This window comes from Tachypleus tridentatus, chromosome 8 (assembly GCF_004210375.1).
Source record: "Tachypleus tridentatus isolate NWPU-2018 chromosome 8, ASM421037v1, whole genome shotgun sequence".
NCBI classification, from domain to species: Eukaryota; Metazoa; Arthropoda; class Merostomata; order Xiphosura; family Limulidae; genus Tachypleus; species Tachypleus tridentatus.
The window spans coordinates 129,329,816-129,351,782 of record NC_134832.1 but is presented as its reverse complement, the minus strand read 5'-3'; the positions used below and the strand labels follow the sequence as shown (position 1 = coordinate 129,351,782).

Here is a 21,967-nt window from a genome sequence, read left to right as displayed (position 1 = left end):
TATTTTTTGAAGTTTGCAAGTTTGCTGACAACTACTCTCCTCAGTCACACTGTACGTGGTGAGTGAACCTCCCAGGGAAGGTTCTGTTCTTTTAGTTTACTTTTTCTGGGATCTAAACATCTACCCATTTATTTGCTTTGCATGGTGACCTGTGAAGGAGAGGAGAGGATTTTGGTGGTTGAGGGGTCCAACCCTAAGACACTATTTTGGCTTTGAATTCCTGTAAACGAGTAGCCTTTGGGTGGCCCCTCTAGGGTCAGTCAGCAGGTCCACTTTGGCTAGGGTCAACCTAGTACCAGTGTTGAATGTTCTCAACAGGTGTTGTGGACATTGTATCTGATGCTGGTGTTTGGGTTTAGTGCTCACGAAACCGAAGCATTGCTGCAGTGTCCTTATTGGGCATTGTAGTGAGTACCCTTGTAGTGCTTGATGGTGGGTGGAGTCAGTGGGCTCTGAAATATTCTTTTTTTATTATGGATTCTCCAAATAAAAACTTAAATAAAATAAGGAAAAATGGTCCATAGGTAAACAATGATGTATTGAAGATTCTGAGCAGCAATCTTCAATATATGTAACACCTGTACCTCATTTTCTTATAATACATTCTCTTTCAGACAAACCTTTAGGGCAAATGTCTCCCTTTTTCATTCAGAAGGGACTTGGTGGCTCTCCAAAGTCAGTAAAGAAGCTTTGCTTTGGTGACATATTGATGGAAACATCCACATCACAACATAGTGAACTCCTTTTGCATTCAAAGCCAATTGGGGATATACCTATTGAGGCCACACCTCATGCTACTTTGAATTTGTCACAAGGAGCTATTATTGAGAGAAATTTGAAGAACATCCCCGAGTCAGAGATTCTCACTGGTTTCTCCACCCAAGGAGTTTCTGCAGTGAGGTGTATTTCCACTTGCAAAGATGGAATCATGATGTTGACCAATGTTCTCATTCTGACATTTACATAATCACATCCACCTGCTGCCATCAAGGCAGGTTATCTTAATTGCAGGATATAGCCATACATTCCAAACCCTCTCAGATGTTTCCATTGTCAGTGGTTCAGTCACTCAATACCATGTATGTGTATTTCTTGGTAGGTACTGGGGTTATTATTTCGTTCTCCTAAGGGAGGTGAAAAATAACCTGGGGCGGTCAGAATCTATTGTTTCTCTTCACCCCACACGCAGCTAGAGTAAATTTAGCACATAATTTTGAAACTTGTTAACTGAATTAGAGTAGCACTTATTTACTAATCTAGAGTGGTGATATTAAATGACCTCGTGAAGTTGACAGATTTATTATCTCTTTGGGGAGCATTAGTCCAAGCTGCATAAAGGGTCGGTGAGCCAGAATGACGAGAAGTTCAACTTACACTTTCATGAATATAACTTGGCATAGATGTGGTTGCAGTGGAAAGAGCAGGGAGATGCAAAGCCAGCACATTGACATGGTTAACACACGTGACTGTGGTTTATGAAAATTTTGATACTTAAAGACAGGCCTCTTGGGCTTGGATCTATAGATCCAATGAAACTGAAATTTTGCTGCGATGGGAAACGAGAGTACCCTGAGAAAACCCACTTTCACTGGTAGGGTGCCAAATAATCTACCCTACCAGTGCCCAACACTGAAAGTTAAATGGCATATATGATTAGATGTTTGAGTTTTCATTCAGGGGGTGAATAAAGTTGTACAGAGAGAGGTATTGCTGCCAAGTTTGCGGGGTGGCTGCTAGTTGTGGAAATTGCCTTGTTAATTGGGTACGATTACATGCTTTTTTATAGTATTGAAATGCTAGAGAGTTTAGTCTATTCTTGAGGGCAGGGATGTTGCTTGCTTTCTCAAGGTAGGCAGTCGGTGTGTATGCAGGAAGATGATATGCCAGTCGAATGGCGAGATTCTGGGCTTGTTGCAGTTTTTTTTAGATAATTAAGGGGTGTGTTTGCTGTAATAATGTTTCAGTTTTCTGTGATTGAGTGAATGTATATCTTGTAAATGATAAGAATAGTTTTGGTTCTGCAACCCTTGACAAAACTACTGATTCTTTTTAGATAGAAGATTCATCTGTAAACTTTTGTGAGAATGTCTTTGAAGTGGTCAGTCCATGTTAGTTTCCTATTGAATGTAATGCCTAGAAATTTTATGGTGGGGGGAGAATTGAAGCTCAGTGTTCATTATTTTCAGTTTGACTTTTGAAATGGATTTGTTTTTCCTGGAGATTTTGCATTTGAAGATTATGGCCTGAGTTTTAGTTGCATTGAGCTCAACCTGCCAAGTGTTGCACCAGGTGGTTATACTGTTAAGTGTGGATTGAACTTTCGAGGTTGTTAGCAGGGGTTCATGTGACATGCTCCATACTGCTATGTCATCGGCATATTGATATTCATAGGTATACTTTAATTTCAGGAATGGAATATTAGTAACATACATGACATGTAAAAGGGGGCTGAGTACCTTCCTCTTGGTTCTCTCTGGAATTTTGGTGGGGCATCTGGAACGAGGGAGGTTAGCAGTTGATCCTGTAAGCTTAAACTTGGCAATTATGCTTTGAACAGTAGATTTTGGCATATTAAGTTGTGTAGCAATACCTGAAAGAGACACACGAGACTTGTATTTTACAGTAATTTGGTTTTTTTTAAATCACTGGACAGTTGTTTCCTGTTCGCCATGATGACCAAGCAGATAATGACGGAGATGGCGCTAAATTGCCGGAAGTACATTTTATACTGGCTAAATTCCAATAATTATGAATGCAGTGTCTAGTTCTGGAATGGTATAATGTAGTTTACTGGCCAAACTAAACAAAATTTTTATGGGAATATCAGTTTTTTTACATGTTGTGAACTGTACGAACACTTTCTGCTCCTCCTATTATTGGTTATTTGTTTATAAACCTTTATTTGTGGTTTAATTTACATAAAAATTTATGTAGATGTGTTAGTATAATATTTATAATACAATGTACTTCTATCAGCCTAATCGTCATACATTTTAAGTTATGAGCAAAAAACCACTCAGGATGCATGGGTACGAACACTTTCTGTTGTAACTGTATATAAGAGAGAACTATTAACAAATATTGAGAGGGTGTGATAGGATGGGTCTGATTTTCTTTTGAAAGTTCTGTAACCAAACAGAATTGAAGTCTATAAAAAGTGTGATTTCTCTGAACAACGATGAATCTATAATAAACACTTTTAATTTTTTACTTTTTCAATGGGTGATGGAACATGAATAGAGAAATGCCGAGAGAAAATGTCATATGTCATACTAGATAGATTCAGGATTTTTTAATATTTCCTTGTAGAATCAGGAACTTAAAACTTGTATATTATTTAAAATATGGATTATTAGCTGAGATTTTGTTATACTAATTGGTAGAACATAAGAAGTACAGTGGTACCTCGGTTCTCAAACTTAATCCATACCAGAAGGCTGTTCGAAAACCAAATCAATTTTTCCCATAAGAAATACTGTAAATTAAATTAATCTATTACAGACCTCCAAAAATTATGCATTATGAAGCCTTTTAAGTAAAAATATTGCTTATTTATACCTGTATAATAATATTTACATACATAGTCAACCACAAAAACTATAAACACAATAAATAAAGAATAAATGAAAATTTAACTGTACTTTACCTGTGCTGAGGAGAGCTGATGGCATGAGTGAAAGGTGGTGAGAAACGTGGAGAGTAGGAGGATTATTATTATTTGGAAGGGGTATCACCTTCCATAAAAATGTCAGGTAACTCTCCTTCTGGGGTTCTTTCTCTTTTATGTCTCTTTGCACCACTACAACCTGCTTGAGACTCACTGGACCTATTTCTCACTAAAAACTTGTCTAATGAAGTTTGTTTCTACCTGCATTTTAAAATGTTTCTGAAGTAAAACATGACATTGTCATTGAAAAGGTTTATGTTTCGGTTTGCTACAGCTTTGTTAGGGTGAAATGTTTCCACAAAACTTTGTAACTCTCTCCATTTTCCACACATTTCCTTGATTAGTGAACTAGGAACATCTTCCCTTCTCTCCTCCTCATCTGAAGACATTTCTTCAGTTGCCTTCTGTTGCTCCTCTGAAGGTCTTGGAGTTTTTCCGTGGTGAGCTCGGTGTTGTGGTCTTCTACCAACTCCTCCTCATCATCACCACTCACATTCAAGCCCATACACTTGCCTCGTGAGACAATATCCTCGACAACAGGCTCTTCAAAGTCTCTATCTGCTACTGAGTCTGGCCACAATTTCTTTCAGGCTGAGTTCATGGTCCTCAAAGACACTTCCCTCCAGGCTTTGTCTATGATCCTCAAGCAATGGAGGATATTAAAGTGATTCTTCCAAAACTCTCCGAGGGTTAACTCTGTGTCAGAGGTCCCTTCAAAGCACCTTTGAAAGAGCTTTTTGGTGTAGAGTTTCTTAAAGTTTGATATGACCTGCTGGTCCATGGGCTGAATGAGAGGAGTCGTGTTTGGGGGCAAGAGCTTCACCGTAATGAAACTGTACTTCTCCACCAACCCGTCCTCTAAGTTTGGTGAGTGAGCAGGTGCATTGTCCATCACAAGAAGGACATTTATTGGCAACTGTTTTTCCATGAGGTAATTCTTCACACTTGGGGGAAACACTTCATGGACCCACTCCATAAAAAATTGCATGGTTACCCATGCATTACTATTAGCCCTCCACATGACATTTAATTCACTTTTCAGGACATTATTTTTCTTAAAAACCCTCAGGTTCTCAGAATGGTACATAAGCAAAGGCTTAGGTTTTAAGTCCTCACTTGCATTACTACATGACAGTAGTGTTAGCCTGTCCTTCATTGGCTTGTGTCCTAGCAGTGACTTCTCCTCCTTGGTGATGTAGATCCTCTTTGGCATTTTCTTCCAAAAGAGGCCTGTCTCATCATAGTTGAATACTTGTTGGGGAATAAAACCCTCAGCTTCTACATAGTCCTTAAATTCCCTAACAAATTTATCGGCAGCATCTTTGTCAGAACTGGCACCCTCCCTGTGTCTCACCACACTATGTATGCCACTTCTCTTCCTAAATTTTTCAAACCATTCCCTACAAGCCTTAAAGGCATCACTTGTATCATCACTCATTCCAGGGGTGTTTTTCAGGAGGTCACCATGCAACTGCTTTGCTTTCTCACAAATGATGGTCTCAGAAATGCTATCACCAGCTAACTGTCTTTTCTTTACCCAAATCAACAACAGTTTTTCTACCTCTTCCATTGTTTGTGGTCTTTGTTTCGTAAGCACTGTGACTTCTTTTGCAACATCAGCTCCTTTGATGACCTCTTTATTTTTCAGTATGGTGCAGACTGTAGACTTTGCCATACCAAACTGTGTAGCAAGGCCAGACACGGGAACACCACTCTCACACTTGTGGCTCTAACAACTTTTCTTTTTGGTTTGCTGCTTTCATTATCCTTCTTTGACCCCATGGTGTCTTATTTAATCAGAATATTTAGAAAAACAACAACAAAAAGAAAAACAAGAAAGTTCACAGCAGATTTTAACGGGGGTGTGGACTGAACGAAAGGTGCAGGTAAAATGTTTTGGGCAAGCTTGCCGTGGGCTGAAAATGGTCGAAGGGTCATTCAGTCCATGACAGCTTGGTTTGGGAACCGAGTTTATGTTCGACAACCGAGTCATTTTTTTCTCAAACAATTTGTTTGAAAACCGAATTGTTTGAGAAGGGAGTCATTCAAGAACCGAGGTACCACTGTAGTTTAATAAAATTTTGAATGTAAAACACTAAAAGTTTCTCTCATGCATATTAAAGGATATCTGGGAAGAAAGGGTTAAACGAAATTACTTATCATATTACTATCTTCCATAAAGAAGGTTTTTTCCTTGTGAAAGTTTTTAATATGTGGTAGTGGCATGATTCAATTAGATATGGAGATAATTTGTAGCATGTCTGTCATTGTGTATCTTACTTTGTTTTCTGTCTATGAATATTTATTGCATTTGTTTGGTCCAAGCCTAATGTCATGTCAACTGTCTTTTTACTTATGATGGACAGTGTGTCCTGGGTTTGACAAATAATGAAATATTGCATGTCCTGTGTGTGTATGAAAACAGTATGGGGTTGCTGTAAGCCTTTTTGAACATTTGATCATATATATTTTTTTTATTAAAGAATATTGCTTCTTGTTAACTCTTGTAGGTATTCTGTCTTAATGTACATAAGAAAGTAAGTTAATGTATTTGAATTTTAAATGTTTTATATCAATAGAAATATAAAATTGTATTATATCCCATACTCAGTTTAAACTTTCAGAGCATATGAATATTTTAGACACAAGTACAGATTTGCCTTGTTCTGAGTGTTTTCAACACTATGTTAAATAATTCCTGTTTTTGAGCAAAAAAAGGTGTTATAGTTGTGTTGTAATTTATTCATAGCATAACTGTTGGGTTATTTTACAGTTGAATGATCTGTTTATGAATATTTTATATGTCCTAATCTTATCTTGTCAGTTGACATTTACAAATGTTTTAAGAGTTTTGCCTTTTGTTGGAAAACAAATCTTTGTAAAACAAAGTGCAATGAATTTAAAAACTGAAATGAACACAAACTTGTTATATTTTCATACAAAAAATTATACAGTGTTTTGATATATACTTTTTCTGGCTTGTTGCTCACCTTATGTTTGAATCAGGTTTAGCCATTAAAGTTTTTGTTTATAAATAAAAAACAGCCAGGTTAAATTCTGAGAAGGCTTACTAATACTTAATTTTTTGGCAGTAAATGTTCAAAGAAATAACATACAGAACCTCTAATGTCCAGTATTTTCTTTTTTAGGCTTTCTCCATATTTTTTGTGTTTATTGCCCTAACATCAGATATGATATGCTTTCTCTTCATTCCTGTTCAATGGTTGTTTTTTGCAGCCAGTACATATGTGTGGGTGCAGTATGTTTGGTACACAGGTAAGTTGTACTCACTTTTATTTGTGTATTTTTGTTCTATTGGTTAAGATAATACTACAAACTAAACATCTAATGCCAACTTTTAATTATTCAGCCTGTTTTAGAAGAGTGACAGTGTTATTAGCTTGTTGTTTGAAATACCTAGCTTTAAATTAGGACAATACTAAGAAAGAATAAGCATTGTTTAGCCCAAAACTGTATATGTAATACTACAAAGGAAGTTTCACATATTTTTATGGCAGTCTAGTAAATTGGATATAGTATTTGTCATGTTACCATGTGAGATGTAATTTTTTATTTTATAATACACTATAGTCTAGAGATAGTAGATATATATTGTCTTAGATAGATAAAGTAACACATGTGAAGGTGTAGAACATTAACCTAAAAGAATAATTTTTAATTCATTATAAGACACTGGACCAAAATGTACCGAAGCCATGGAGCTGTGAGTGCATTATGAAGTTGACAATAAAATCCCATTATTCACTGAGACAAAAGTAATTCAAGTGCTGGCACAGCTGACTGTCTGTCTACTCTTTTGTCTGTCAGCATATTAAAAAGAAATGCACATAGATCTAACCAAAATGTTGTAGCAGAAGAACTAATAATTAGTAAATAGTATTTTAACATATTAATAATGGTTTTAAACAAGCATTACAAATGTAATGAGGTGCATTATTTCATGAAGAGTTTTCCTGCAGTTGTGAGATAATAATGAAATAGCATAGAATCAGCTGACTGGATATCTTACTTAGTTGTTTATTTTTTTTAAGAAAATTAATGTACCTACTTTAACATATGCATCACAATAAATTTTAAAAAAGTATTTTATTCTCTTACATTTTCTCATGACAGATATTCTGTTGACATGATATTTTTTAGAATGTACAACTTATACAGAGAGTCAGTGTTTCCTCTAAGCTGTGCAGCTGCACAAAAACCAGTCAAGTACTGCAGGCTTCATTATTTCAGCCATGCACATCCTCAGCAATGGTGAGAAGTTTTCAGTGCTTTGACAACTTTAATGACCCTGGCAATCAATAGGATGAAAGTTCAGATAACCTACTGAGAGCATTGCAAAACAATCTAATGAACCAATTGTCTAACCCTCCTCTTCCTTATAAAAAAATAACTGATGGTGCACATTACCTTGATACTGGTGCACACAAAAAAAACTCATTCTGCACATTGACTGAAAAAATGAAAAAGGAACATTGCAGGCAATTTACTGTTTCGCTTAAATGAAAAATAAGAGCCATTGTGCACTTATAAATGGATCGTTAGAGTTTTATTTGTTTAAAGAAACCAAGAAAGAAATGTTAAAAGTAATTTTACTTTAGGAAATTGAAAGAAATGTCTTGGTTGAAGTATTTCATATTTCTTATTCTCAGAAGATAATTTGCCACAGAACTCAAGATTTGTTCTAATTTAGAGAGGAATTAAATAGCAGTTATAGTTAATATGCACAAAAAATTACATTCAGAGTTTTAGCTACATGTTTATTTTGTTTCATGTAATTTCAAACAGTCTTTTTTTATTTTTCAGATTTATTACCAATTAATCCTAATTAACTCACATTTGTAAGTGGTATCATCTAGAAAAATAATTATAGAGTGGTACCTCAGTTCTGAACGACTCCCTTCTCGAACAATTTGGTTTTCGAACATATTGTTTGAGAAAAAAATGACTCGGTTGTCAAACATAAACTTGATTCCCGAACCAAGCTGTTGTGGTCCAAACGACCCTTCGACCATTTTCAGCCCACGGCAAGCTTGCCCAAAACATTTTACCTGCACCTTTCGCTCAGTCCACAGACCCCATTAAAATCTGCTGTGAACGTTCTTGTTTTTCTTTTCGTTTTGTTTTGTTGTTGTTGTTTTCTAAATATTCTGATTAAATAAGCTACCATGGGGTCAAAGAAGGATAATGAAAACAGCAAACCAAAAAGAAAAGTTGTTAGAGCCACAGTAGTGGTGAAAAAAGATCTCGTAACGAAGTGTGAGAGTGGTGTTCGTGTGTCTGATCTTGCTACACAGTTTAGTATGGTGAAGTCTACAGTCTGCACCATACTGAAAAATAAAGAGGTCATCAAAGGAGCTGGTGTTGCAAAAGGAGTCACAGTTCTTATGAAACAAAGATCACAAACAATGGAAGAAGTAGAAAAACTGTTGTTGATTTGGGCAAACAAAAACAGTTAGCTGGTGATAGCATTTCTAAGACCATCATTTGTGAGAAAGCAAAGCAGTTGTATGCTGACCTCCTGAAAAACACCCCTGGAATGAGTGATGATACAAGTGATGCCTTTAAGGCTAGTAGGGGGTGGTTTGAAAAATTTAGGAAGAGAAGTGGCATACATAGTGTGGTGAGACATGGGGAGGGTGCCAGACAGAAACAAACCTCATTAGACAAGTTTTTTGTGAGAAATAGGTCCAGTGAGTCTCAAGCAGGTTGTAGTGGTGCAAAGAGACAGAAAAGAGAAAGAACCCTAGAAGGAGAGTTACCTGACGTTTTTATGGATGGTGACTCCCAAACAATAATAACCCTCCTACTCTCCACGTTCCTCACCACCTTTCACTTACATCATCAGCTCTTCTCAGCACAGGCAAAGTGCAGTTAAATTTTCAATTATTGTTTTTTTATTGTGTTTATAGTTTTTGTGGTTGACTATGTATGTAAATATTATTATACAGGTATAAATAAGCAATATTTTTACTTAAAAGGCTTCATAATGCATAATTTTTGGAGGTCTGTAATAGATTAATGTAATTTACAGTATTTCTTATGGGAAAAATTGATTTGGTTTTCGAACAGCCTTCTGGAGTGGATTAAGTTCGAGAACTGAGGTACCAGACACACAGTACTGCCTCAATATAATATCTTCAGTTATAATACTTTCTTGGATATAACACTGTGGTGCCTTTGCCTTCCAAAATTTGGCATCATCTGCTGTTTAGCTCATTGGTGCATAGCTTCAGAGGCTAAAATCATTGTATTCTGTCACAAAATAAAGGGAAAAGTTGAAAGTCTCAAGTGCAAAGCCCAGAGATGTGGATATCAACTTCAGATGAGAACTTGATATTGGGAATTAAGGCAAGAAAGAGTCATTGATATAATATTTGTGAAGGACGAGTCAAGTCACATGGACAGTTTTCTAACCCCTTGCATTCATGGTAGCATAGAAAACTATTGACTATCATTAGACCCAGTGGGGATTCCATCTGTCTAATCATAAATGGCATCTTTAAAGAAAATATTTTAGCCTTGTGTAGAGGGCAAGAAGTTCCAAAAATTGTTCACAGATTAAACCAGACATTTCTCAGTGTCAGAAGGAAATAAGAGATGTTAATTGCCACTGGTTTAGAGTAACATTAAGCCTCCTCACTTTTGGCACAATTTTAATTATCTAATGAAAATAATGATATTTTTAAGATGACCTTGAAAAGTTTTATACTGGATGGTGTAAGAACCAATGAGTTTTCCAGGAATTGTAATGAATATGTGAAATGCTCTACATTATGTTCAAGAAAAGGCTAAAAACCAAATGTAGCAGGCTAAAGTATCAAACTTTTCAGTAAATAATTGATTGTGATTGTGCTTTATCTTTGAAATATTGGAAAGATTGTATTCATATTTTATCTTATTTAGGCTATTTTTGTATGTCTTCCCTATGTAAATAAAGAGTTGTGTAATTGATTGCCCTAGGAATTTGTAGAATCTGTATTTGCTCAGCATGAGTGCTTACTTGACTGTTGGTTATAACACTTCCACACCTGTATTAATCTTGGTTACACATGGCTCCTGATGGCAGCAATATAATGATGCAGAACTGCATGTATATATAAAAAAAATGTTTACTTTGATTTCTTAAAATTCAGACAGTGTTTCACTAAGTAAAAATGTTTTTAATATTAGTATAGTGTTAAAATTCTCATTTGAACACTGTTAATCTTGAGTTACATGATTTTGATTGCAAAAATATTTTGAAAGAATCAAATCTTAACAGATACATTTCTAAGTTATTAGTATTTTGAATTTATAGTCAAAATTTTGAATACAGACTAGCAGCCTGATATTGTAGCAGAAAATTAGTTTATCTGTATATCCACATACAAATGACTTGTTATATTACTAAGAAATTTTATTCCAAATGTGAGAAATAATGTCGAAAGAGTAAAAAAAAAATAGTTTTCTGTGCTTTCATAATTGATGTGAAGTTAAAGCAGAAACTTATTCATACCCAGGTTATATCAATACATTTCTTATTTATGTCAAGAGGAAACTTTTTTTGTATTATATTAACATTTTGTGAATTTGTTTGTTGCCACACTTACAAGTTAGAGTCCACTGTTTTTTTAAGGTTAGGTTACCTCAGTTGTTAGATTTACTCTTGTGAGTTTGAATTGCTAATTACTCAAACTATAGGGTTTAATATTGGTTATATAATGAATCTGAATTATTCTTGTAATTAGTAGTTAATGCCATAGGAGGAACAAAGTTGTATTTTACTGCTGGATGGACAGGTTTTTACTACAAACTTGTTAATCATATGCAAATTATTAGTATTTAAAGTTTTTAACTCATTGTGATGTTGACTTAGTATTGCTTTTTTGCTTTTTTTAACAGAACGAGGAATTTGTCTTCCATCAATATCCCTTTGGCTCCTTTTTGTGTATATAGAAGCTTCTGTGAGGCTCAAAGAACTTAAGCATTTTCCTTTTCACTTAGATTTGTGTAGACCCTTTGCAGCACATTGGTGAGTAACTAACAACATGATTTCAGAGCAAGACACTAGCTTGGTACTTGTTGTAGATAAGTTTCATTTGGTGATAATTATGGGAGGGAGCAACTAAAGTATGAGACTGATTATAGTTAGCTATAAATTAACCTTTAAAGACAAGAAAACCTTTTTAAATTTTCTGTTTTTTTTAAATATTTATTTGAGATAAAAACAATGATAGCTGAAGATTGTTAAAAAATGATGTAACATAATACAACACAATAACATGAATATAAGTGTTAAAATTATAAAACATCTGTATAATAAGATTCAGCATTTGTGTGTTGTGTAGCTTCTCATAAACCACTGGTTGCAGCAACCACTAGATGGTACCAAACAAACTATCTCAGTTCTGAGGTTTGCACATAGATAAAAACTTTTCACTCAACCCTTTAGGGAACCTGGATGTTATGGAAAAACACTTCTGTGGGGATCCCCCAAAACTAAACCCCAAGTTTGGCATTGATTTACATTAGACCAAGTAAACAAGTAGGCCCACTAATTACTGTTTCTAACTTGGTTAAAGAAATCAAATTTGTGTTATTGGTAATGATTATTAAACTCAGAAAGTGCATAATAATAGTTCAGTATTGTGTGTGTGTGTCAGGTAACTCTTCTTAAACCACTGGCCATACTGACTTCTAAGTGGTACCAATCAAATTGTTTCAATCCTAAGGATCGTACAAAAGTAAAGATTTTTAATCAAATCCCTAAGTGAAGCCGCAGATTTTGTAGAAACACTTATGGGGGAAGCAAACCATAAATTTGCAATTGATGTGCATTAGAGCATGTAAATAAGTAGTGCTACTAATTATTGTTTGTAACTTAATGAAAGAAATTTGCATTAATTATTAAACTGAAAAGTTCTAAATAGTAGATCAAGCATTAGGTTTGCTAAAGGCCCGTGAATAAGTTTGCTAATGAAGTAATAAAACTAAAGGTATTAAATTTAGCCTCAGGCCAAAGAATGTATAATTTACTTAAAACTTGGATGGTGGAGCCTTAAAGTCCTGAAAATGTGATATGTTATAGTACCTGAAATACAAAACTTGTAAAACACTAATTACCTGCTAGTGAATGATGGTTCTGATTTTTAAAAAAAATCTACAACCTAAATGTATTGGTATTGTAACAATAAATTGTGGAATTATAAACTGTTTAATTAATTTTCAGTTAAATACATGAAATTATTATGCAGTTTTTAAGAAAGTAAAGATTGTGAAATTTTGAGTTAGTGATCACCAAATGAAATGTATTATAGCTGTTTGGTATTCTGTTATGTGATTGTTATTTGTAGTTTTGTGTTAACAGTTTTGCTGATGAGCATAAATTTTGAGGTGCTTTGATTGCCTTGTCATTGTTCTGCAAGAATAACATTTAATCTAGGATAAACTGTAAGTTACAGTGAATTATAGGAATATACTGTTAATATGTTGAAGAGAATTTTCACATAAAATTAATTTGTTGGGTATAGTATTACATGTAGGAGATTTTTTACTTGCTTTAAAAGAACTAATGTAATTCAGTGAGACTAAGTGGAAGTGTCATTATTTTAAGATATGTAACTTTCATAGTTTTTGTTTTTCAGTACATTGATCTGCTATATTGACTGGCATTATTTTTAGGTGAATGATTGCTGTAACTTGTAATGACTAAATAATTGTTGCTTAAGATATATTAGTCTTAATGCACCTATGTGTTCTCAAATTGTCACAGTACTATGAGGAATTTAATTAAGAGTATTTAAGAATGCAAGTTATGTTGAAAGAAATATATGAATATATCACACTTTTCATTGTTTTTTTTCAGCATCGGTTATCCTGTTGTGACATTGGGGTTTGGGTGTAAAAGCTATATTGGTTATACATTGAAATTAGTAAGTGTGGTTTATGCAATTAATCTTAAATATATGAAAAAAATTTGTCGTCATTTTTATTGACACAAGAAACTTGCAGACATGACAGAGCTACCTTTATCATAATTTTACTTTAACCCTATGGAAATGGGTGTGGTCAATTTCACCAGTCTTGTAATCACTGTAACCATAAAATTATACATACTGTAACTTTGAATGTCCTAAATGTATCTTCAGAAAATTTCGTAAGCTTTTAGTAACCATTACAGGTATGTTGTACACAAGAAACTAAACTTTTTTATTGTAAAGTATTTTTACTATAGTGTGTGAATTTATAAAAACTTCATTAAGTTAGTCTGAGTGTGAAAGGTGATTTTCATGTAAGAATAAAAATACCTCTTTTTATGTTATAGTTTCCATATTTCATTCACATAACCAATAGGCCTCCTAAATGAAAATCAAAAGTTTTTGATATAAATTTTATTTGTTATTTTCTCTACCCTAACACTGACTTTCGAGAATTCATCAATGTGTACCGTAAATGGAAAAGTATGAAATAAAATATATTTTTATGGAATAATGGCAGATTGTGACAGGGAATTACAATTATTTTCAGATCTCTTTGCCTCTTAATCATTTCAAAACTGCTTCCATTTAATTTTGTTTTATTGTTCTCAGAACTGTATCTAGATAGCGTAAAAAAGCAATAAATCAACTGTCAAGAACTTTGGTTAAGTTATTCACAGAGTCTCAATACAGCAGTCCACATGTTTCTCCAAGAAAGAGAGCATGAGAATTTCTTGTATTTAAATTTTCATATCTAGCATAATGATTTTCTAAAGTTTACATTTTAGATATTTTGATAAAAAATATATAATAAATATACATTTAGCCCAAAGGACTTTTACCCTCAAGTGTATGATTAAATAAGCCTGTTTCTTCTTCAATATTTTGGCTGTAAAAATATGTGTAGCTTTCAGATATGCATTTTAGAACACAAAAAATATATCAGGCATTGGGAGTAGAATGTTTCAAAAGTACACTAATTTATCTGGCTTCTAACTTGCAAATAAATAGGTGTAAAAATCTCATTACTTTTCAAAGCAACAACTTTAATCCAAACCTGTAAAACTTTTCTCATAACTTTCAGCTTTGACCACTAAAACATACATTTGTTTCACATATATTGTTTAGAATTTCTCTTTCTGTTCATTATAAATATATTTAGTAGTAATTTCAGAGAGAATTGTAAACATTTTTTAAAACAGTATGGGATAAATAAATTATGTGGATTGAACAGATGAAGTGATATGAAGATATAAAAGTTGAAATTTTATAATCTGGCAGCAGTATTGTCAGCAGTATATATTTCTAATTGGTTGAACAGTCTTGAGCCCCTATAAGGGAAGAAAAATCTAAATGAGGAGTCCAAACACCACTGTGTTATATGAATTAGAGATAACAACTGAGAATTTGTTAAAATATTTTCATTTAAAACTTGGACTTAGATAATATAAAAACTTGAATTAGAAACTATATTTTGATGTCAAGTGTATAGATATATATTGTTAATAAAATAATTTGATTAAATTTTAAACTTTAACTATAAACAGGTTGTAATGTGTATTTTGACCTCCCATATCCACAGGGTTAATTCATTGAACATCATATATTATATTTTAAATAGACTTTTACAGTGTCTCACAATAATGTTACATTTAACGTTAACACACTATTGTGTTTATTTAAGTGAAATTGAGTAATAAATGTTGAAACACTTGCAGCCTGTAAAAAATTTGAATATTGAGTCCAGTCTGAATTTATGTTCTGTGGAGTTTGCATTGCATTGTTTTGAAACGTGCATTAACGTAAATAGAATCCATTTGTGCTGAATGAAGAAAGTCACAAATTGTACTTCTGAAACCTTTTAAATATGTGCATGAACGTTTTGTGATTAATTTGCTAAAATAATAGTATGCATGATTTTTTTCTTTGTGTGTATATATATATATATACACACCCTTCTCACACCATTGCACCCATATACAAATATACAAAATATTAAAGTATTATAATGTTATGCTTTTAAAGAGGGAAGTGTAAAGAGAGTTTTAAAATAAATTCATTAGATACAGTGCTACATGTGGAATATGTTTTACTTGTTTTAAACAGCATAAACATTAATATACTGTGGAAAATATATACAAGAAATTATAAAAGACAAAGGTCTTGTGCATAAATATAAGTAGAATTAGGATGTAAGCTACGATATGTATCTTGGTAAAAGAGGTACCTGTAGAATGGAGACTGACATAGTAGTGGGGATACACCACATATATGGTTTATGAGTCTCTTGAAAAGTAATTGTAACTAAAAACTAAAACTTAAATTATTAGGAGCAGTATCTCACTTATTAAACAGTTTTTATCTGCAGGTAGTTGTCTATGTTGAAACCAAAGAGTAAGAAAACTTGTATCATGAAGTTGATACAAGTGCTCTTGCTAGGTGTCAGTGTAACCTCAGACATATAGCAGATATGTGTTAGACAGCATAAATAAATAAAAGTTATATACACACTTACAAATACTCCAAGAAAAATTGCACTTTTTTTTGGGTATCACAAAACCACATGTTTGGAATATCTAATTAATTTGTTAATATATTAAATTTTATTCATCTTTATAAATGTTATTTTAAAACATATAGTTGAGTTTTTATATTAAATAAATAAATATTTTTTATATATATTTAAATTAATTTCATCTCTTATTTCTATTAGTACATTTTAAGTAATTTTGGAGCCTTATAATTATTATGCTTTAGCATAATTTTTTTTACGATGGAATGTATATAAATTCCAAATTTCTAATGTTATAAAATTGCTTTTAATTTCTTAAGTATACTATGTTTCACTATGTGATTCATAATTTTAAACAGACATAGATGTTTTATTGCAATGATATTCAGTAATCTACACATTTCAACATAACTTTTAAAAGTATTTCTATTTTGTGTAGATAAACTTACATTTTTTTGCATAATAATTGCTGTTTAGATAGCATTACAGTACGTCTCTCTTTAAATCATTATTCTATATTGTAAAAATGAAGGGATTCAAGAAGTATGTATAATTCTCAACATTTTCATATCAAAACATTTTAAAATTTAATTTATACAATATATTTCAAGTTTTTATTTAAATTTAAATAAGTTTAAACTTTTTTCAATATTCTTCCCAAATACTCATTGCTTTCTATCCCAGTTAATATTTACAACAATTTATATTACTACAGTTTATTACTATAATTGTCCTTTACATATTCATAGTATAGTCTGTTTTCTAACTTACTAACTTTTAAGTAATTTTAAACCCAAAACTCTAATTTTCTAAGTTTTATAATAATGTGACACTAACTCAAAAGCTTTAGCAATATTTAAAAATATGGCAATAGTATCTTTACTATCATCTAACAGTTTATTATTTTTGTGTTACCTGATGGGTCCTTGGTGAGATTACAGGCTTGCAACACTAAAAACCCAAAGTTCGAACAGAACACACAGACTTTTAGACTTTGCTTTAAAACAAACAGATGAAAGTTATTTTTTTTAAACTAAAATCTAAAAAACATCATTTATTATTTAAATTCTCTATAAAAACAAATTGTTTTTCAATGAGTAAGTTATATTTTTCTCAAAAATGAAAAATTAATTTAACTATCTGTAATTTACTTGGAAATATTCCAGACTGGAAAAGTTAATCATAAATATTTACTCATTTCTTATCAGTATAGTCAATTTTTCTTATTAATTCAGTTTTTAAATTATAAATACCAGAATTTTGATCTAAAATAATAGTGTCTTGTTGTTTGAATTGAATGCATTTTTTATTCTTTGCATATAATTTTGTTATTTACCAATATATTAACGTTTATAAAATGCCTATTGAACACATTTGTTATAGTTAAATTTGTTATCATTTGAACATATCCCTGAAACAAACATTTTCTGATTATACCAAATCTTTTATTTTCAGCTTTAACACTTCTCCCATAATGAAAGTATTTTTTCATATCCCTTTTCTTCTTATTAACATTATTATACTTAAATTGTAAATTTATGAACATTCAACTAATATCTACATATTTTTTAAAATACTATTCATGTTTTATTATAAAAAACATTTTTATATTTCTTGTTTAATATATCTAAATTTTATAAAATGTAAAATTACTAAGATGTTTATTTCATCATCATCATCATTATTTGGTTAAAGAAATGTACTGCATGTTTACCAAAACATTTGAAAATATTATTACATATAATAACACATTTATTTATAACATTAGAAGTTATCTTTTTTTTTTTTTTTTTTTTGAAGCAATATATTTAGTATCTACTTGGTCTCTGTATTTTCTAGTTCATTATATCTTGTTCTTCTCCAGTTTCTTATGAACACTCATTTTTAGCCACATAAACTTAGTTTAATTTATTTTTTTTATTTTATTATTATACAATAATTTTTTACTAATTATGTAAAATATTCATTTCATATATACTTTGAAGTTTCAGTAGCTTCTTCTCAATATTTTTGTCTTACCTTTTTTCAGCTATTTGTTTCATACAGATATATTTTTAATCTTTACAATTATTGATCTTTTTGGTTGTTGATTTTTGCTATTATATGAACCATCTTAATGTCTTTTTATTTTTAAATATGGAAAATCAGCAGTCTTCTGCATAACCTCATACAGTTTAATACAACTGAACAACTATTTTAACATCATGTAGTTTAAAGTGAAGAGTTATTGAATTCCTATTGCATTATAATTTGAAGGTTAAATTATAGTTTCCATTATTTCACTGGTAGAGTTTATTGACTTAGATATGTTAGATTTTATAAAGCTGTTCGTAATAGTATGTGATTTATATATGTTTGGAGTGTCACTTTCAAAATGCACATTTTGCTTATCAGTTCCACTGGTTTGTTTTGTTAATTTTTTTTTTCCATAACATAATTACCATTCACTGACACTAACTATTTTTCGATCTTCAGGGTTTCTACTCTTTTTCCCCATCTGAGCATGGAGATTACTTGCTCCTTGTCTCTTATAACCCACTCGAATGCTTCAAGCAAATTCTAAGTTGCAGATTTTTTCATCATCCTCAGTGTGCCCTCTGTCTAGGTACTGTGTATAAGGACTTCATTCCAATGATGTAATCACTTTTTCTCGATAAAGCATTCAGCATAGATTTCTGTCAACAGGGGTGTTGTGCTTATTTACTATTTACGTTGTGAATTTAAATGTGGTTGGTACTTCTGTGATTCTCTTTTTGTTTATAATTAAACATTACTTAAAAAAAAAAAAACAGGCTATGAAAATTCTCAAGTTAATATTTCTACTACATAACTCAACCAGACCTCTTTCACCTCATTTTGACTTACAGTCCCTTTTCTTCAGTTTGTTGCTAGAGGTTGTGAGGTTTTGGTGGTTTTCCTTTTGCATTTGACTCTACTCTGTTCTTATTAGCAAAAAAAATGGCAAGGGACTACCTGGTTTTTCCTCCTCTGGATATTTATTTTCATGCTGAAAGATTTGCTGCTTAATTACATCACATGCTAGATATGCCATGTACCCCACTTTTATCAGATCAGCATACATTTGGTTTTTCACTATCAGGAGGGGGCCTATTTAAATTCTCAATGGATGGACACCCCTTTGGACCTATGGGAGTCTAGATTGGATTCTGTGATTACTTTAAACAGATTATAGTTTTCTCTCCTTTGTCTTACACTCGCAACTGTCCTGAGGTATTTATCTTCAACCCAACTTGAGTCTGAAGTTTATCACTTTCCCCTTAGCAATAAGAGGATAAGTTGGAGATTTAACTGACTGTTATCTTAGTCAGATTTTCTTCCATTCTTTCTATGGTTTTCTGGCTGGTCTGCTGTTTATATTTATTGGATTGAGATGCTTTTTTAGAAAGATTTTGTTTACTGTCTTTTGCTGAAATGGGTGTTACTGGAAAAACTCCTTTTTTTAGTTCCATGTTGTTTGCTGGAATTCCAAAGATGTTAGAATCCTGAATTGATTCTGTCCATTTACATTCATCTTTATTGCTTTTGGTCTCTTGTCTTTCTGGCACTAACTTAGAAATCTCAGTCTGCAATGCTTCCTGACTTCCTCCTTTAGTTTCCAGGTCTAGTGGTTCCCATAATAGAGTCCATCTGTATATATTATCAAGAATGTTTGGCCTGGGTGGACAAACAACAGCATTGGTGACTATCTGGAAGGTGGGGGAGCAGTGGGAGCATGATTACATCACTTTATGAATGTTTGGAGCTCTTTCACCAAGGATCAATCATTGTTGGCCAGGTCAAGCCCATTTTCTGCTTCTTCAGAATCTGTGGGAATTTCCACCTGTACCTGCTGAGACAACCTTGATCAGAAGTTTGGAAACTCAGTCTTTCTCTTTGGAAGTTATGCAGTCTTTTGCCTAACATAAAGGTTTATCTTCTAAGGTTTTTCTCTACTCAACTAAATCTTTGTATGGGTCAACTATGATTGATTATCAACAGAAGTGAAGTATTAAAAGGAATTTATATCCTCTTCATCCAAAAGTATATATCACATCCTGTTTTTTAACTTGGGTGTTTCAGAAGGGGCTTGCTTTGTCTATGGCGACTTTATACAAGTCGTTCCCATCCATTTTTTATTGGCATTTTAAATTCTGGAAAATTTTTGAACCCTCAGTTCTATTAGGTCTACAAAATTTGTTTTGTATTCTTAAGCCCAAACGACCTTTTCAGTTACTGAATTGAGATTTTACATGCATTGGTTCATCCTACTTTTCAACCTTTATCTTTGTGTACTTTGTTATACATCTCTTAAATTGAATTTTTTAGTGGTATTGGGTTGTAGACATTATTGGTTGGAATTGTTTTCAATCCATATACATAATTCGCTCTATCATTCCACATTTGTCTTTATTTACTTTATTTCTCCCAAGACCAGTGGCCAGGGAAGGGTCAGAGCCCTCTCACCAATCAATTTGTCAGCCATTTCTCACCTTTATGGCAACTCATATTTCAATTGCTTGTTTTGTTTTGTCAGGGCCTTCCAGTGTTATGTGACTCATACTAACTCATTTCAAGGTACTAGGAACAGATTGTTCATTCATTGGTATTCTTCTATTTCCCATGAATTATTTTCTATTACTCTCATAAGGTGGCTGCATAAGTTGTTTCACATGGCTTATAATGGATTATTGTTACAGGAGAGGAACCTTTTGAGTGCCACATCTCATCAGAGTCATCATATCTGTGTTATTAGCTTTCTACTTGAAATGCTTTTCTGGAAGACATTATGTAGGCTGGTATGTGGACTACTTCTAATACTTTTGTATCTCATTACTTACACAATCCAGCAGTATCTTTTTCTGATGGTTTTTGACCATTCTCTATATCTATTTTGATGACATCTGTTATACTTTAATCAGAGGTGAATATTTTTTTCAACCATATACTTTTAATTCCAGATTCCCTTTATTTTTCACTGGATCCCTCTCTGTGACAAGTGTTGACCATACATGTATGCTTTCTCTTATGAATTCCACACTAAAAATTACTTTCACTACAATTAATGCAGATTATAATGGGTTCTGATGAAATGGGATGTTCCATAAGACCATTCAGGTGCCTACTGGATGGTAATACCTTATTATGAACTGCCATTTATGGACGATCAGGAATGAAGCTAAAGGGGATCTTGCCCATCCCTACCAATCTTAAGGTTGAATAAATCAGGATTGATTTGCTTTTGACAATATGGGGGACTTGGTTCACCTATTGCATTGTTTCCAGAGCACTATTCCTCTGGACCGTTCAGTGTGTTTTACCTCCCTCCCCCGGCTTTACTAGGGTTTCTGATGTAGATGTTTTGAATTAACAATAATCTAAGGTAAATAGATATAATATTATATTTTTTGATCCAATTAATTTAGAATTCTGTGGCATCCTAATTTAATTATTAGGGTAGTAATGTGCCACTGAAACACTAAACATTTGTCATACTAAGTATAATGGTGTGTGGTTATATTTTTGTGCCAAAATGAAGATATGTTGCTCTATATATTTATGTTCATTACTGACGTTTTAGCTAAGTAATTTAATGAAATGTAGCTTCTTTTAAAAATCTTCAAACATTTGAATTCTTAATGTTACTTCATTTACAATAAAAAAAACTTGGATTAACATAGTGAAGTAGTTGGTAAATTTCAAATTTTTGAATACCTTTAAAAAATGCAAAGATGTACATGAGAGCATTTGAATTCTTATTATATTTAGCCCCATCTTGAAACTGATAACTATTTCACAAAGTTAATTCACATT

General features: G+C 32.5%; 1 protein-coding gene across 6 annotated transcripts in view; it reads left to right on the top strand.

Annotated features, from left to right (window-relative positions):
- LOC143223478 (macoilin-like) overlaps nt 1-21,967 on the top strand; it is a 73,415-nt gene that overhangs the window by 12,208 nt on the left and 39,240 nt on the right. For all 6 annotated transcript variants that reach the window (XM_076451511.1, XM_076451514.1, XM_076451510.1 and 3 more), the window contains exons 3-5: nt 6,817-6,943; nt 11,570-11,699; nt 13,533-13,599. In XM_076451511.1, the coding sequence (XP_076307626.1) occupies nt 6,817-6,943; nt 11,570-11,699; nt 13,533-13,599 (324 nt within the window). The remainder of the gene's footprint in view (nt 1-6,816; nt 6,944-11,569; nt 11,700-13,532; nt 13,600-21,967) is intronic.